Source organism: Hetaerina americana, unplaced genomic scaffold (genome assembly GCF_022747635.1).
Source record: "Hetaerina americana unplaced genomic scaffold, ioHetAmer1.1.p SCAF_5, whole genome shotgun sequence".
NCBI lineage: Eukaryota > Metazoa > Arthropoda > Insecta > Odonata > Calopterygidae > Hetaerina > Hetaerina americana.
In genome coordinates this window covers 90,670,272-90,689,508 of record NW_027287095.1, presented here as the reverse complement: position 1 = coordinate 90,689,508, position 19,237 = coordinate 90,670,272, and the positions used below count along the sequence as shown (strand labels likewise).

At 42.1% G+C, this 19,237-nt stretch overlaps 1 protein-coding gene across 1 annotated transcript; it reads left to right on the top strand.

Moving 5' to 3' along the window:
* The first annotated feature begins 402 nt into the window (after positions 1-402).
* LOC139694348 (uncharacterized) lies at positions 403-18,736 on the top strand. The gene is made up of 2 exons (XM_071592851.1): positions 403-983; positions 16,715-18,736. The coding sequence occupies exons 1-2, from the start codon at positions 609-611 to the stop codon at positions 17,729-17,731; spliced, it is 1,392 nt and encodes a 463-aa protein (XP_071448952.1). The 5' UTR covers positions 403-608; the 3' UTR covers positions 17,732-18,736.
* The last annotated feature ends 501 nt before the right edge of the window (positions 18,737-19,237 follow it).

Sequence of the window (19,237 nt, the reverse complement as noted above, 5' to 3'; positions counted from 1 at the left end):
AGGGTGGAACCCTTGAAGGGGGATCGAGGGGAAGGGGTTTGGGTCGACAGGATAGAATGTATTCGGCGTGGCCCAAAGGGCAAAATGCTTCGAGTCCCATATCCGTGCGATGTGGCTTGTTGTGAGTAGGGGAAATGGGGGTGAGGGAGAAGAGGATTTCGGCTTGCCCTCGGAGAGGAGGAGGGCGGCAGTAGAGGTAGTGTGGAGAGGGAGGGAAGGGCGCCCTCCGCGCACGGTCAGGATTGATTGCGATCAAGTGGAATCTTCCTCTGACGTCACCAGCGGGAGATCACGGCACTCTCGCTTCAACGCACTGAATTCCCAGCATCAAGCGCGCCCCCCTTTCTACTCCTCTTGGCGCGCTTGCGATCCCTAAGAGACACGCAGAGAGACGAGCGCCATCGTACCGGAGCGGCCGGAGAAGCGCGGCCCTTTTGCACGGCATCGGGCGTTGAAATCTCCAGCGCCGCACCACTGCCGTTGGGTTGTTGGGGAGGGGGCCGCCGCCAGTGGGCGGGGGTGGAGGGGATCCCACGGTCCGAAAGGGACGGACATACGCGTATCCCGTGCGTCGGAGGGATCTAGGAGGAGGAGTCCGGCGAGACGCCATGTCCGCCCAGGAGTTGCTGACCACGGAGGCCCTCCAGCGCCTACTCCATGAGTCTCACCCTGGCGTGCGGCTGACGTCGTTCGAGGCGACGGAGGGTTCGGGTCGTGGAGATAACTACACGGCCGTGCTTTACCGGGTTGAGGCCAGGGGCCGGCAGCACAATGGTCTGCGGCGGGGAGTCGGTGGAAGGGAAGGGGAAGAGGAGGCCGGCGCGGATGCTGCGGAGGAGGAAGTGGTACCGTGGAAGGGGTCTTTCATCCTCAAGGCGCTGCCCGAGAACCCGGAGACCCGGGAGGCGTACCAGTCGGAGTCCCTCTTCCGGAACGAGATAGCTTTTTACACGCGGGCCCTGCCCGCACTCCTAGACTTCCAGGTCGGTGGACAAGGACGGTCCCTTCGAGAAAAGCACCCCGCAAAAGAGTGGGGCTGTGATTTAGAATCCCGGCAGTGCTTTGCTTGGAAGCCGCATGTACCGCCTGGGTTAAAAATTAGTCGACGAATCTGATATCAACTACTTCCACCTCCAGTCATGGTGCTCCCTTAGATTTTGTGTGGCTTGATTACGTAGGTATAACTTTCCGACCACAAATTTCAACCCACAGGTTAGTAATGTAGTGAGAGTAGGTCTCACCTCGTACTTTGACCAGCGGCGTGTTAGGCACTCACAGTTGGATAGTAATGGGCAAGCTCCTACCTTTGTAACACTTGCGGTTTATTAATATTTTTCCAGGCTGTAATTATGAATAGTAGTATACACGTATGAATTGTGTGAATTTTAGATCCGTAATCAAAGTCGTCGTGAAAAAGTTGTTTGAGGTCGAGTGTTATGAAATAAAAAATCACCTATGTCCTGAAATATTTTTGACGAGACCAAGGTACAAAACTTAATAGGCATTAGTAACCCATAAAATCAGTCACCAAATACTTCAATAAGGATAATGACACAAATTATCGAACACTAGACACCAAATCTTTCTTATCCAGTCACATTCTTATTTCTCCCACTCGCCTGGATTATTGACTTTTGGTTCAAGTACTTTCTTTAAGTTCTTTCAGTACTTTATCTTACAATCCACCAATATATTGGGCGAATTACGTTTTCTATTTTCTGCAAGCTGTTCAGGCAAAACTTACGCAGCTGGGGGTTCTTTGGCGACCTTTTTTGAAGAAGATTATTTGGTCGATGCAAAGGGCATATTTTTTCTCTCTTAAATTTTGAATTAAAATTTTATTTTTTCCAAATGGCATCGTGGAACTTTTTCCTAAAGTTAGTCTTACAGAGAAGGGTCATCATCCGCGAAATTCTCTTTGCGCAATAGAAAAACCGGAAATGATATCAAATTAAACATAACTTTATTTCTCTACACGTACTCCCCCAGTTCCCGTCTGCTGTATAATGTCACACAATCTTTCAAGTTATTATCTTCTACTGAAGCGTCGCTACAAAATGAGACGGAAGGCTTCTAGTACAACAAAAGATTCGTCTTTTGGTCTGTTGGCAATGGTGGGGTTTATTCTATTGGCCTATTTTATTTTCTCCCCGGAGGGCTCTTCTGGTCCATACATCCCTTGGTGCACCGATACACTCTTCGCTGCTCATCAAGTGTATCCCAGGGAATGAACCACCAGAGTTGACACAATATCTATGCCCGAGGTAGGACTCAAACCTGCGACCTTACGGTTAGGAGAAGTAAGTTACTTACTTACTCTCAAAAATACTTTTTTCTCTGCTGTTTTATTCTCCCGGGCCCTGTGAAAGTTGTCTATTGACAGCAAGCTCTCTGTCATTCAAAATTTTGAAGAAATGAACGCATTCTGGCGGGTAGGTCACACATCTCGAAGATATCTCTGTACCTCTGCGTGGAGGACTTCATTTAGTGTAAGCATAGGAAAAATCTGTTGAGAGTCATCGTTACCAAATGTCTGCCCAAAAGGAAAAAAAATAGAATTCGCTTCGTTAACAGGTTAGTTAGCCTAAAATATCAAAGTACGCCAGACCTAATCTCCAATTTTATTTTGGTACAAGTTCCTACCCGTTCTCGTGGTTGCACACACGTACGTACGCATGTTTCATGTGATGATAGAAACGACCTGAATGAGATACTTTATTGTAGGAATTTATTTTTCCAGACCAAAAATTTCTTAACTTCATTCTATACCTCCATGGTAATAGAAATAAATTAAGCATTGCACTGAAACTGCACTGGTATTGGATTAAAATTTTTCCGATTGGAGAATGACTATGATAAGCTCTAAATGTTCACATAAATATAGATTCTTTGGGAAATTCCAGTGGGGATTCTCTCATCGATCAAATGCTCTTTCGTGATAAATACAAGTTATTATACACAAACAAAGGCATGTACACCAGATTGACGTAAGGAGCATTCGACTGTAAATAACACTGGGGATGTCGGGGTGGGGCATGACATTCGAGCGAACGATATGGTCGAAGGCGAGGTAGCAACGCTGAGAGAGCCACCGCCTTTCCGAAATCTACGAAACAAGCAAATACTATATGTCCTGATTGTATGTATTCTATATTCCTCTCTATCAGTGCCCTCATTACTACAGTGGTATCACGCGTGCCTTTCTGAACCCAAACTGATTGTCCCCCGTAATATATACAGGTAGCGGCAACATAGCTTCCTTTTTAAAGGGTTTCCGCTTTATAAAAAAGGAAGTTATGTTTCCTGTTTATATGTATATACAAGATATATATATATATATATATATATATATATATATATATATATATATATATATATAGGTAATCCACCGGTTAAGGTAGGTTTTTGGATGGACATAATTACTAATCAAATAATTTGTGACCCCTAACAAAACAAATCCTACTCTACATCAGGTCCCTTTTCAGCTTTGAGTACTTTCTTCCTCCCTTCATCCCGTCCAACATCCCTATCCTGTTCCTTCCCTTTCCTCGTTTGCCTAATATTCTCCTCTCTATTACAGTCTTCAACATCCCGCTGCCGGTCAATACCCCCTTCAGCCACTTTTCCTGCCTCCAGAGGATTTCTCCCAACAAAGCCCTCTCTTCGCCCACCATACCAAGTACTTCCTCGTTTGTTTTCCTCTCCGTCCATTTCACCTTCTTCATTCTTCTCCACACCCACATTTCAAAAGCCTCCAGTCTACGTCTATCCTCCTGCTTCAATGACCACGTTTCCGCAACGTACATAGCTACGCTCCATATCAAAGTTTTTACCAGTCTTTTCTTAGTATCCTTACTCAACGTCCCTCTCATCAACTCCCTCCTCCTTGTGAAAGCCTCTTTGCCAAGCGCAATTCTTCTCCTTAGGTCCCGACTACTTTGACCGTGTTGGTCCAAAACACTACCGAGATACGTAAACTGTTCTACCTGCTCTAGTTTTTACCCTCCGATTCTAATATTAAGCTTAGCCTTTTTCTTCATAGAAAATCGCATAACCTTTGTTTTATTAATCTTGATTCTCATCCAATATCTATTGCGCTAAATTTCCAATTCACTCAGCAATGCTTACAACCCCTTGGCTGACTGACAAACTATAAAGCTTGGTGATCAGCAAACCTAACTGATTTCACGAATTCCCCGCCCACTTTCATTCCTACCTCGAGCTCTTCCCATGCCTCTTTGATCATTTCCTCTGCATACAGGTTGAACAGCAACGGTGATAATGGGCAACCCTACCTTACACCTCTTCCTAACACTGCCCAACCGGACTCTCCGTTCCCCACTCGCACCTAAGCAGTCTGAGACATGTACAGGTTGCGGATTAGCCTCCTTTCCCTCCAATCTATTCCTATTTTCTGCAATATACTCATTAGTTTATCCCAATTCACTCTATCAAAGGCTTTTTCGAAATCTACGAAACAGGCAAATACCTCCTGGTTGTGTTCTATATTCCTCTCGATTAATAATCTCATTACCGCAATGGCATCACGCGTACCTCTCCCCTTCCTAAACCCAAACTGATCATCCCATAAGTAATCATCTGCCCTACTCACTATTCTTTATATACATTTATGTAATTATATATATTTATTTATATGCAGGGTGCGGCAATATAATATATCATGACATGGAGTTGAAAATAAGACTATGAGTATAGTAAATCTAAAATATGTGTTACTCAGACCTAATTTAATATTTTTTTTCGTTTGTATGTCACATCTTTAAATTTTGATTAATAACCTTCTTCCGTATTAGTCTTTCTACCCGTTCCCAAACATACCTCCCTTCGAAATGTTCCCTTCATTGATCGTGATAATAAGTCAATTGTTATCTCCCTTCAGACACACTGCCAACACTCAAAACCCTCGAATCGGCGTACATCTGGCTCCTTGGAGCCTGCTCGGACCCCGGTCTGAACTTCGCTTACTAGGGGGTGCACCTTTCTCCTTCCCGTCGACCGACTCCTATCCCTTCAGATCATCCCAAAATCCCTCTATCTCCCTCCCACTCTCCTTCACCCATCCTTCCAATGCCCTGCTCATCCGTGTCCTCGCTATTTTTCCTTTCTCTGAAAGAAGTTGTTGTGACATCGAAATGTTAAAAAAATTCTGATTGCCTTTGTAGGTTTCTAAGTTTTATATGGCATATAAGACGCCACGCTTATTACCAAGATCATATTCACTTTTGTGAATGCATTCGTGAATATAAATATATTTATATACAGTCTCTGCCTCCAAAACTAGCAGAATGGTTACCTCCCGCCGAGGCGGACGGCCGGAGTGGGGCAATTTGGTGCGGGAAAGGTGTAGGGAAATTTTGGGAGAAACGCGACCTGCTGTAGTTGCCTGTGGGGCTTACAGTGTGCGGATCGATGCTAGACTGGACTGTCTTTCGAGGGTCACGTCATGAATTCATGATGCTACGTTTCACAAGCGATTGAATTTCGTGTTAAACTCTGAAATTCGGGCACGATGACAGAACCATGATTAAGAAATGTCTAATGGAATGGTTCTCCGCTGGCACAAGATTTTTCGGGTGGGTAGGCAGAAAGTTCACATCAAGGAAAGCTCTTGACGTCTATCAGCAACACAGTTCGACGAAAACGTACAAAATGTTAGGGACATACTCAATTCCGATCGACGACTGAGTGCCATAATGTCAGCAAAATAGTTATATATATATATATTCGGCACTTCCGTGTTACGTCTACGAAAGCATATATATATATATATATATATATATATATATATATATATATATATGTGTGTGTGTGTGTGTATATATATATATATGTGTGTATATATATATATATATATATATATATGTATATATATATATATATATATATATATATGTATATATATATATATCCAAATATACAAATATATATTCACAGACACGCACACACACTCAACACTGGGGTTTTTTTAAGTTTATGTGACATAGAGAAGGAAACGGTGGCGGTGAAGGAAACAGAGGATGCTGCATTTAGGGAATAAATAAAAGTTTTAAGAGGGTCACGGACCAGGCGGATAAGAAAACTTCGTTCGGCTATGACGAGTTGGAGACTAGCATCAGAGGAGATGAACCCATTTCTCATGCTGTAGTCTATTGCTTGAAGACAGTAGCTACTATATGGTTAAATGTGAAAGATTTGCATGCTAGAATGAAGGAAATGTGTGCTAGGGACGTGTGGACTTCGGAAATTTGGAAAGGGCTCGAGGGAGGCGAAACCTTCTTAATGGCTAATGGATGTATGCATGGAGGTCGTTCCAAAGGGGCCACAATATCGTCTATATTTTGGGCAAAGGAGATTGAATTAACTTTTTCTAAGAAATATTTTTTATGAATGACGACAGGGACTGGAAAATGAGTTGCAAATGGTAGTCAACAAAAGCGAAAATGCATTCCTTCGGGAAATATATGAAGAATTAATGGATCTCGACAGGTGTGTCAGGTTTATGAATGTTTCAAAGAATTTAGAATCCAGGGATGCCAGGATTAGCGAATGATTCAGTTTCGGGTACCGGGGGCGAATGTTCTTCGACGTCGGCATAAATACTCCGCGATCCACCAAAAAGGTGTGTGGCAGGGGGTGCAAGCACCAGGTGGGAAGAGTAAGAGATAAGGGAGGATATGGGAGAGGAAGGGGAAAGATGAATATATTCAGTAAAAAACTATCGAATAACATGCAAACTTGTATGCTTGCTGGAGGAAGACCTAATTCAAAACAAGGGTTAATTCACCTATTTAGTAAGTACAAACTAGCATGGAATCATGTCTCCTATAATGATTTTCACTCCAACCCAAGAAGCGTTTTTGTGACGCTTTTCCTTTTATCGTAACAGTTTTTAACGATACGGGCTGCCCCGCGTTGAACCATCTAAATTTCCCGAATGAGGCCTTTTTCGCTCAGATCCCATACGCTTCATGCATATTCTAAATGAGGCCTTGCAAGAGCGTGGTGACAACGTTCCTTGAACTTGGACTCAATTCTGCCGACAATGCGTCCAATAAATCCCTTTTTTTTTAATATGCATGCCCGCAGACTTTACGTATATGAGTCCCCCAAGTTAAGTCTTTAGTTAACGTAGCACCACATTTTACCGCATCAACTACTTCTTGGCCAAATACAGCTAATTTGTAAACAAAGCCCGTTGATCTTTTATAGAAATTTACCACCGAAATGTATTAAGATTTAATGACGATCCCCATTTTGAACACCATTTAGTAAATCAATCTAGATCCTGGGCTAGAGTCAAACGATCCTCAACCCCAGATATCTCCCGATAAATCACCGTGTCATCCGCGAACATCCTAATGTTACTTTTCACTTTTTTTGTTCTATCGGCTGAGAAGTGCGGTTTATGGGAATATTAGGCGTAAGGCTATGTTTGCATCGGTCTAGGGGTTGAGGGAGATATTTGATGGAGGTTTTATGCTGTGGCAATGGTTGACTGTCATAGTAAAAATAAGAGGGTCAGAGTAGAATGTTTCATCAAAGATTTTGTCCCGGCGTCTTTCGAGGAAACACAATTTTCCTTTTAGAATGTTGTCGTCATTTGCTAGGAAATGGGGCCGCTTAAAATTAATAAATTTGGTGAGGGATTGTTAAGATGTGTAGTGTGTATTTATCAGGTCGTTGAACTGAATTTGAACAGATTGAAAGAATCGGAGTGTGTTCGAATGCGTAAGATTGGAAGAAGATATGTCGGAGGCAGGTGGCAGACCAGAAAGTGGGAATCGTATGCAAATTCCATTGGGAAAAACGCAGGAAATGAAATGTAGGAGCAGAGGAAACGGGTTTACTACGCTAATTTGGAGGTTTTCATACTTTTTATAGCTAAGCTAAAAGGTGGGTGATGGACAGTCCTGCGGAAAGAGTGACGTTTGGATAATAGTCGAGTGTGAATATATCCAAATGAAAAATGGATGACGGACAGAGTAAAAAAATTTTGAGTTAACAGTGGTAAAATACAGAGATTGAAAAACGAAATATAGTAGGTTACTTTTGGGAAGAGGTGGAGAGGGGGGTGCTTCATTGAGGGTCCTAGTTGCTTTGAGCACGTCGCCAAGATTTGTGAGAAGTCTGAAGGTTACCGGAGAAAATTTGCGGAGTCGGGGAGCGGTGGTTTTGTCATTGGTGAGAATGGGGGGAAGACATCTTGTAACAGTTTGGAGGGTTTACACCCCGGAGAAGTAAGAGGTGCGGAAAGGAGGATTTCTTGGGTGACTTTTGGTTGGATTTGTGATGCATGAATGTATGGGGTTTTTGTGTTTATAGAAGGGATTCTGGCTAATCGCGCCGAAGAAGAGAGTCACGGAGAGTGTCAGGAGAAGTGTTGAGTGAATCTGTTACCAATACGGTGACCTCGGATGAAAAGGGAGTGTGGGAGGGAGCGTTTATTGTGTGAAGGGTGGATACATCTGTTGAATGTCGAGTGTGGTCCAAATTTACTTTCCATCTGAGGTTTTGATAAGTGCAGGAAGTCAGTGAAGGTGGTGACTTGTGTTTGTGACTTTTGGGGCGGGTGTGAAGGGAAGACCTTGATTCCGAATGAAATTTCAAATTGACGGGAAGGGATTTTAGGAAGTGTGTGGGTTATTCAGTGGAGGCGTATGACGGCTTGGGTGTGTGTCTTTTGTCTATGTGGCACGCTTCGAGAGGATTCCGGCCTCGGTGGGTCGGAGGCGGGGCAAGCGATAGAAGGGGGCGCGCTCGAGAAGGAGGCGGGGGCTGGTTGTCCCCCTGCAGCGGTGAGCAGAGGCCACCGCGGAAATGGGGGGAGCATGGGGGGGGGGCTGCTGTGCGGTGTTTCGCGGCGGGTGCACCACGGGCGGTTGGTTTGTCGCGGTGGAGCATCGAGCACGTTAATTTGAAATGCGGTCTCTTGCAATTGACATGACCTTCGATAATTTTCAGTGCACGTCTATAGTATGCTCCATTCTCAGTTGTGTGTGTTGGCGTGACATCTACATAATACTCCTCAAGCCGCCGCAGATGGAGTGTGGCGGGGGTTGTTAGAACACCACCCGTAAAATAGAATGCAACTTCATGCAAAACAAACAAAAAATTATTAATGCGCTACCACAGAGATGAATATGTCCATGCAAAACTTATTTTAACTTACACACATGCAAATGCATTCTAGCAACTCATACGAGCACAATCTCATGCACATGCGAATATACCTTATGTCTACGCAGCGTATAATCTTGTCCTCGCTTTTAATTTTTTGCTATTTTAAATATGAATTTGATATTTTACCATTATGATTCCTAATTGTGCCGGGAAGGAACGAGTATTTCTATCAATCTGTACTGGAGTCTATCTCCCTTATTTTATCTTTAAGGTCTGATCAACCCAAATAGTGTGGGGAAATAATAATTCCTTTAGTGCCATCCTCGTTTGTTCTGAACCTTTCCAAAATTCTAAGTCTGACTTGTTCTCTTCGCATCTCCAGTGGCTCCCGACCTATTCCCTTAAAATTACTGTCATACTGTTCTTCTGAATGTAACAATTTTTGACGAATATGGCGGATTTCCCCTGGACTTTATCTAATTCTTTCAGCAATACTTTCACCCAAGAATCCCAATACTTGCGGCGTATTCAAAATGTAGCCTGACTAAAGCTTTACATGCTGATATACCTTACGTGGGTACCAAGAAATTAAATTTGCCATCACTTTTCCGTCAGAAGTCGGTGTGGTCTTTGGTGTTCGTGAATACGGATATTAGAGCTTTGCTTTTTGTCCACGGGTTCAAAATGATGCTAAAAAGTTTCATCTGCAATGTTAACTTTCGAATGAAAATCAACCTCAGATGTATACAACCCCTGCGCACGAACGTCCCTTTTTGTTCGGACCAGTAGTCTCGGAACACACTTCTAGCGAAAACACGTCTTGAGTGCAATTTGTTTATTGCAAACGTGAGGGTCGATCGAGCCAATGAACCACCAATGCATTAATCACGAGGTGCGCTCGAATTCGAAAAGTTGACAGAGGCGAACTACTCATAACAGAAATATGAAACTGCTTTTACTTCTGATCCTAATCTCCCGAGAGGCATATTTATGCATACAAGGCTTGTATAAAAAGTATCGGTAACAATATTTTCCTGACGTGTGCGTGAAGTGCTGAATACAGCTGACCGTCGGTTAAGGGTGCGGTGATCGTATTGGTATTGATATAAGATGACTGTACAAAAACTATCATCACCATTGGACCCTAAGTGCCGTCAAAGAAGCTTGCACGCGTACCCTTGAGAACCTGCCGCCTACCAGGGAGCCTTCGAGTCGTAGAAAAACCACTGGCAAAAGTATGTCAACGTTCAAGGGAAGAGTATTGTGAAGAATTTCAATATCTGAAATTAATCACGTATTTTTCGAAACTTTTCCCGATACTTATTATAATAACCATCTTAAACGATGCTGACGATAGAGTCTATCGTGTGTCATGATTAGCACTTCTAGCGTGTCATGTTTTCGAGCCCATAAAAATCGATCACTTTGAGGTCCACCAATGTATGTTATCTAAGTAAACTGGTCTACCATCACAGAGGTGGTATCCTTTAGCCTTTGTTATCAAGTTTTATCTCTACGAGCCAATATATCTCAACGGGCTGTTCTTGGATCGACGTGACATTCCCCCTGCGATCGAATGTTTGAGTCCCGCTCCCTTTCAGCGATCCCTTGGCCCAACAATCGTCAGCGTGGAGAGGAGGCCGGCTCTCCAAAGGCACTCGGTCAATCCCTTAGATTCCCATACCTCCGTGTGTTCAATGGGTCCAGCTTCCCTTTCCGAGCAAGAGGATTCATATCCTCATATTAAAGTCCCCCCCCCCTCGCGACTGTGTTTCCGCCGACCTGTGAACATGGCTCAATTCATCACCAGGGCGGAAGGGAATGAAATTCACTTGGCTATTGCTGAGCGTGTTTTTTAGAGCACGTCGCATAGTCGCCGCTTATTTGCCATGCAAATGGAAAGCGATGATCTGACCGTCGGCGAATTATTAGCTAGGGCCGCAATTGCTGAGGGAAGTCGAGAAGGGTTTGTGCCTTCGAATGCGGGAGTGCGGCGAATTTATTTACGGAGGGTGTGGTTTCATGTCGGGGCTTATATTTTCTTAATTGAGAGACGTTGGAGTATGTGTGCTAATTTGTTTTGCTTTTAGTTATTTGAAACGCCGAAAATTGGTAAATCGATCAGATGAGATCGAGCGAACCGGTTTCTTGGCGAGGAGAGTCTTTCGACTGCGCTTCGCTGTGCGCGAAGAGATCTCACCGCGAGGCTTCGATCATGGCGACTTATGTTGATGAAAAACGAAATAAATAAAATAAAAATAAATAAAAGGAAATGATATCTTACGTCTTAAAAATCAAGAATTTCTCCTTGGAGCCGAAACACTTGGAGATGGTATACCCTGAGTTTCGATTGATTCAAATGACGATTTGTATTTTGTATCACAAGCACAATAGATTGGAATAATACGAGAGCTGTCCAGAAAGTAACTTACGTTTGCGTGTGGCGAGCGAAGTAGTCGGGGGAGTCGAATGTTTACTGCATTTACACACACACAATAGGAGAGCACGCCTCAAGCTGCGATTTTTGGAAGACCATACCACTTGTCTTTTGTGTAGAGTAGCGAGTCAAAATGAACAATACCATTGGAAATCCCGCCAAATGTAAAATCCGTTTGGTGATAAGGTTTTTGCTGGCAATAAACTTCAAAGTCGCCGACATTCACAGAGAAATACGTGCTGTGCACCGACTAAGTGATGATTGATAATATTGTGTGGCAGTGGTGTTGATAGTTTAGGAGGGAACCGAAAAATGCCCATGATGCCCAAGAACTGGCCATCCATCAGTTCATCTGTCACAAGACTAGGACGACCACTGCGGTCCTCGTCGTGAACATTCGTGCTGTGGCCACTTTAAAACTGAATGCACCACTGCCCCACTCCGCCTTCACCCATTATTATTCCATCTCCGTCCGCCTCACAAAGTTGCCTATGAATTTCAATTGGCTTGTGATCATTTGCAGGTAAAATCTCAACCAAGAACCACTATCTGCATTTCTCAGAAGGATCCTCAACCCTCCTTTTTCCTCTAAATAGATACGGATTAGATTCATAGGAGCACAGGTGGAAAGGAATCTCTAATAAGCCTCAGTTTTGATTAATAAGTGGAGAAATATACTAAATTAAATTAATGGCAGTAATTTCATCATACATATAGCATCTTCTCAATGGAAATGGAATTCCAAACAAGGAAAAGAATGGACAGGTTTCATTTCCATAAATATATAGTCTCTTTGCAGCATTTAATATAAAAGTAAGAACTAATATTAATATTTAATACTAAGGCCTCTATTTAAGGGAGATTAAAGATGACATTTAGGTAATCATTATCTTTGAGTGAGTTGTTGTCTGAAAACCTTTAATGATGAATAGCTGCAATCCCTTTATTCCTCAAAATTTGAGGCTTAGGGAAACTAAGCATTAATAATTTTGGCTCATTTTCATAATTATCTCTCCACGTAGGGACACAGCAACAAGGATGTCATCAACAATTCAAATAGCTGCACCATTAAAAAGCTTAAATTATCACAAAAACACAACCTGACATGCACCATTCTCACAAGCCACTGACAATTGCCAACAATATTCTTTGTTGTCAGCACCATTGTACCAGGCCTGTATGTAGATAGAAATATGGACGTAATAGATGTATTGCTCATTTATTGTATTCCTGTGGATTCCTTAGGTCATCCTCAGTTTACCCAAGCTGCATGATTTGTTTGGGACCAGAGCTTCATGTGAAACCATAAGAGACACAAAGAAAGGAACTGCCCCCCCTACTAATGTGTGAATTTCACACGCCATCTGGCTTAGTACTGGGTAAGCTCTAGGTAGACACCCTATCAAGCGTCTAAGCGGAGTCAGTGTACATGCAAGTCTATTGTTTAATAATTTGTCAGTCAAAATTTACTTTGAGCCCATCTGTAATAATCCATTTAAGAGAAATAATTGATGGTAGTTGGCTGAAGACACTATAAAGGAAAAGTGGCAGCTTTCTGAAGGCGGCTTGAAAATGCTGAGTTTTGCTCCTGCATTATTTTCAACATTTTGTTATCATTATTGGGTAGTCTGATTTTTAGGGTAGGTTTTGGATGGACACAAACTTAGCACTCCTAGATTTCTAAGCTTCGCCTATTGAGCTACAACCTGACACTCCCACACTGGAAGAAAACCTTCCTCAATGCCAATATACATTTTACCTCCTTTCATTCTGTCCAATTCTGCCTATCCTTGTCCTCACCCTATCTCTTCATTATCTTAACTTCCTCCCTTCCATCACCACATCTTCAATATTCCATCATTGAACAAAATTTTCTGTATCCACCTTTCCTGTATTCTTTGAATTTCTCTCAAAAATCCTCTCTACCCTCAGCATATCTAATACCTCTTCAGATGCAGTGCAAGTGTACTTTTATGCATGACATCTACCATTCCTTTCAGCTCATCTTAATAACACACAAGTTCTGAATATGGGAAGCATGGTGTACATTTTTTATTCACTCATTAAAACGCTTGGAATTGGTAGTACTGTGGTTTGAGGGCTGGGATACTGGCCAGAGAGTCCAGGTTTGGTTCTCAGGGACACCTGGGACCACCCCCAGCTTCACCCAGCTATGTAATTTTTTGGGTAAAGATATTTCTGAGAAACTACGGGTGGCATAATGAAAAGAACTGAGGAACTGGCCCCCTTACACTAATGTGTGAATTTATCACACTGTTGAGTTACTACTAAGTGATCACTATCCTTGACTAGACCAGTCTTCAAGTTGATGGCTGTGGTGATGAAATTTTTCTCGTTCTGAATACCATCGGCTTTTTCCTAAGAACAGAGTATCAGGAATTATTACTGATGATCCTCTGGATAAAGGTAGGTTTTTGGTGGACTCTGAGACTACATGCGAGACTACATGCTACTGTACGTGTAAACTGTAACTAGTGGAGCAAAAATATTCTCAGACCCTATACTTGTATTGCCTACTACGGCAACTAATTATTTAGCTCTGCACACTTCACTGCCCCCCTAACTTCATCCAAAATGCTTAATATTTTCCTTCCCTCCAACTCCATCAAATCTATGTATGTGTGTATGCATGTGTATGTGTGTGTATATATATATATATATATATATATATATATATATATATATATATATAATTATATATATATATAATTATATATAATTATATATATATATAATTATATATAATTATATATATATATATACATATATATATATATATATATATATATATATATATATATATATATATATATATATATATATATATATATATATATATATATATATATATATATATATATATATATATACACTTTTTTCTTTTCAATGTGCAAATCTGTGCTAAATGAATTTATGTCTGTCTATATGTATTTATGTGTACATATGAATGTAACTATAAGTTTAATGCCTAATATAATATGTATACGACGATGGGTTAAATGGAAGAAGGGGCCATTTGGTCTCAATTTCGCCCAAACAAAGACCACTATCTATCTATCTATCTATCTACAGCATCCCATTGCCTCCCAGTGGCTTCTGCACCCACTTGTCCAACCTTCTTTGAATGTCTCCCAATAACCTTCTCTCTTCTTCTAACATACCTAGGACTGCTTCATATGGTATTCCTTCCATCCATTTTATTTTCTGTATTCTTATCCATGCCTACATCTCTAAAACCTTCAATCCATGCTTATCCTCTAAGCCTTAAAGACCAAGTTTCTGAGCCTTCTAAAACCATCCTTCATAGTAAAATTTTCACCATTCTTTTCTTTACATCTTTAATTAAGCTGTATTTTATCAAATTCCACCTGATTGTAAAAGCTTCTATGTAACATAATTCTTCTTTTCAAGTCTTTGCCACCCTGCCTACCTCATCCAAAACCCTTTTCAAACAATTTAACTGTTTTCCTGTTCTATTTCATGTCCCCCAACTTTAATAATTATCTTTGCCTTCCTGTTTCTTGAGAATGTCATTGATTTTGTTTTATAATGATAAATTCTCATCTCATACCAATTACTCTAATTCTGAAATCTCTAAGTAATGAGTGTAACGTTTGGAGGATGTGCTAACTAATGCTTAATCATCTGCAATTCTTGCTGATGTTTGAATTCCCCACCTACTTCCATACCAGCCTCCAACCCCTCCAAACCTTTGATTACCATCTCCTCTGTGCATATGTATATTGAAAAGAGCTGGTGATATTGTACATCCCTGTCTTACTCCCTTGCCTAGCTTGGAGTCATCATGACTCTCCACTAGCTATCCTCACCTGAGCAATCTGAAAAATATATGGGTTCCCAATAAGTTGTCTATCTCTCCAGTATAAGCTGACCTTCTGCAAAATGTTCATAAATTGTCCCTGCATAATTTTTAAATGCCTTCTCTTTATTCACAAAGCATACTAATACATCCTAATTTTACATTACATATTTTCTTTTGCATTATATATTTTCCCATTACTTGTGGTCTCACTTTTGCAACAGCATCATGTACATCCATCCACATTCTAAATTCAACCATTTATCTTCAAAGAACTCATTAAATCTCTTCTACTTTTTTCTATTAATTATCATAGGTTGAGTCGTGATGGGTAGTGCTAGGCAGGTGAATTAGTCCAAGATGGCCATTTACCCCTGTTGTTTCCAATTTAGCTGTAGAGTAATGATAGGTGAGACTTGGAAAGGATTGGAGAGGTGTGCCAAAGTGTGGAACTCATCAAACCAGTATATTTTCGGATAATCAAATAGTAGTCAGTCGAAGGATTTCAATCATCATTTAGTGTATTACATAATCATGAGGAAATAGGCTGTACTCTTCAAATAACTCATAACAACCAAAGTTTGAAGAAATCATATATTTTCCAAAACCAGTGCATGCCCCTCTATACTGCATTGCAGTATTAAAAACCAGGAAAGGCAGGAATATTGAATGCTGAGCATGTTTTTTGTCAATGAAATATTGAAGATTGACAAAAAGAGGGGATATTGTTGGGTAAGCAAGGTGGGGGATGAAAAGATTAGATATCGTATTTGTTGTCTCTGGGGTAACTTTATGGAATTCACACAACATATTGAAATGAAATAAGTAGCTTTGTAATTCCACACACATTTTATTTAGTATAGGACCTAGGTTTCAACATTAGACATCATCATCAGGTGATGACAACTATGGAAACCTACGTCGTGTTCTAAAAAAGATGTGTGCGTAAAATTAGAAAGTTACTTATTTCATTTCAACAAGATTAGATGTACAGAATGACAAATGGAGGAAATTATTTTTGAAAGGTTCAATTTAATGCATCATTTGAGTGCATTTAGGTGGGGTTTAGATGTGCAACAGCTTTAGTGCATGCAACAAAATTCAACGTTGAATGGTGGATTATGTTTCACCATTCAATGTTGATGTCCAATTTGATTTATAATGATTATGGTAAGTTGTATCTCGAATGTCGATCCCAATTGTTCATTTGTTGCTCCCTTCTGATTTCTCCAAGTATAATTGGAGAAGGGTAGCACTAATCTGCCGGCTCATCTTTCATGCCTTTTCCCTTGCAGACGCGGATGGGCTCCCGCCAGCCATTCAGGGGCGTGCCTACCTGTTTTCACGCAGAGGGCGACCTCATCGTTCTCGAGGACCTCAGATGCAGGGGATTCCAGATGGCGGATCGTAAGGCGGGGCTGGACATGGCGCACATCGAGGCGGCCTTGCCCCTGCTAGCTCGCCTACACGCCCTCTCCCTCGCCATGCGGCAGGCCGAACCCAAGCAGTTCAAGGCGCTCATCGAAGACTCGGTCCGCGAGGTTATGTTCACCCCGGAGAACGAGTCATGGTACCGGAGCTATTACCGCTCTGCGTCCCGGGCGGCCTGCTCCATCGTCCGCGACGCCTTCCCGGACTCCGACGTCTACCTCCGGAGGCTACAGGAATTCGCGGACGACGGCTTCTTCCAGAGGATGGTGGACCTCGTGTCGGCCGAGACGGCGGAGCTGAAGGACCGCATCGGCTCGCCCCCGGACTCCCGCTACGGCATCCCTCTCGTGCTCTGCCATGGCGACTGCTGGACCAACAACATCATGTTCCGCTATGACCACGGCTCGGTTCCAGGGGTCAGCGGCTCCCGCCGCATTACCGAAGTCTGCCTCCTGGACTTCCAAATGGCCAGGGTCGGCTCACCGGCCCTGGACCTCGCCAGTCTCCTCTATTGCTGCACGTCGCGGGACCTAAGGCGCAACCACCTGGAAAGACTGCTGGATCTGTACCTGTCCAGCCTGCGGGGCGCCCTCTCGGACCTGGTGACGGACGGGGGGGAGGAGTTGCTGTCAAGGGAGACCCTTGCCCACGAGATGGCGCGTTGCAGCCGCTTCGGCCTAGGCATTGCCCTCGACATGATCCCGATTTCCACGTGCGATTCCAACGTCGCCCCAGACCTATACAGCGCTGGAGGAGGCGTTCTGAGCGCTCAAGACGAGGGGCCCGAGAAATTCGAGCTTTTGAAGGCCCCGCCGAGTGCCGAGGGCAGGCGGAGAATGTCGGAGCTGGTGCAAGAATTGGTCGACAATAGTTATCTGTAGCGCCCTCGTCGGTGCTGTCTCTTCCTTTTACCTCCGCTGTAACAAACGGTTACTACTCCGAGACCAGCTGTTCGAATATTAATCAGAAATTGATACCAGCACATAGGAAGAATTCGTGTTGTCCATTTGATTATCAGCAATGTGCTTCAAATGAAAGTCTTCTGTAAACATGATTAAAATAATAAAATAGGACTATTGCACCATGGCCAAATGAACGTTCGTATCCCTGGAAACTCGATTTTAAGGTTCTTAGTATTCGACACCTTGGCATATGATGAAGTTCAATAGAGTTATTACGACATCGTTTGAATTGATTAATAATTTTAATGTAAATATAAAATCCTGGAAAGGTGCACATATTCAATGGAATTTCGCCTCTAAATCAAATTTTCAAACTTTCGCTCATTGGCGTCTAGAAAAAAATGAAGGTTCTAGGCTAATCACTACTGGCCTAGAGCCTTCCTGATAAGCTGATAATGATACGATGGTAGTCTGCAGTAGAGGGTTGGACTAATGACAGGAGGGCCTACGTTCGATTCCTGGGTAACCTCAGCTTCACCCGAGCTATGCTATTTTTTGGGTGCCAGATGTTCCTGAGAAACCAGGCTACCGTGATTTGTAAATTTCACTAAATGTTGGGCTTAGTTCTCGGAGAGCCATACTATCACTTATCAACCAACCTTCGGGTTGATCGCTGTCGTTTATGATCGTATCTGCTTTGTTAACAGCATTAATGGAAAAATCCCCACTAATTGGCATTGCAAAGATAAATTTGTAAAGATACTAATTAAATTTGGTTGTATGTGCTTAAGAAGTATCTTCAAGAGGTAACGTTTAAGGTTTACTCTTAGCATGAGGAATATGTTCTTAATTTCCTGGAGGCTGGGTCAAATATCCGAATTTAAAAGACCAAGGGTCGTCGAATGATAACCACGAAGTAATGATAGCTCTTTGAATATGTAATGATATTAAATAAAGAAATAAATAAACCTCACTCAATCATAACTATGTGTTCAGTTGCTGTCATTTTACTCCTAATATTTCTTTCAGATGTATGATCCCTACGAGCATTTTTCCGGCCAAGAATTTTCCCTTGCGCTTGCAAAAACAAATTTGAAATATGCAATGTATAAATCTCACAATGAATTTCATTGTTTCCATAAAAATAAAATAAGAGGTAAAATAGAAGTGTTGAAGTCTGTGTCCTTTTGTTAAGCCAGAAATTAAAATGAGGGGGACAACATTTTGACCGCTTTCAAACTGCTGCACCTACTGTGGTATTACTGTCAAGAGGTTTGCCATATATCCTTTGAAGCAAAGCTAAAATGTGCTATTAACGCATCTTGATAAAATTTCATTTTGCTTATTAATAAAATCAGACATTAGCAATGGAATATTTGGTGCGGGTGTATATGTTTAGCCATTGCCAATATTAAATATTAATGAGGGAATGTTGCAACACTTTACAAGCCCCGTATGTATTTCTTGCGCTTAACGACATTCTTT

What these genes read in the sequence shown, in the direction of transcription:
- LOC139694348 (XM_071592851.1), top strand. Translation starts at nt 609, where the DNA reads ATGTCCGCCCAGGAGTTGCTGACCACGGAGGCCCTCCAGCGCCTACTC. An exon ending in CCGCACTCCTAGACTTCCAG is followed by an intron (nt 984 to 16,714) that starts GTCGGTGGACAA and finishes TTTCCCTTGCAG; the next exon opens with ACGCGGATGGGCTCCCGCCA.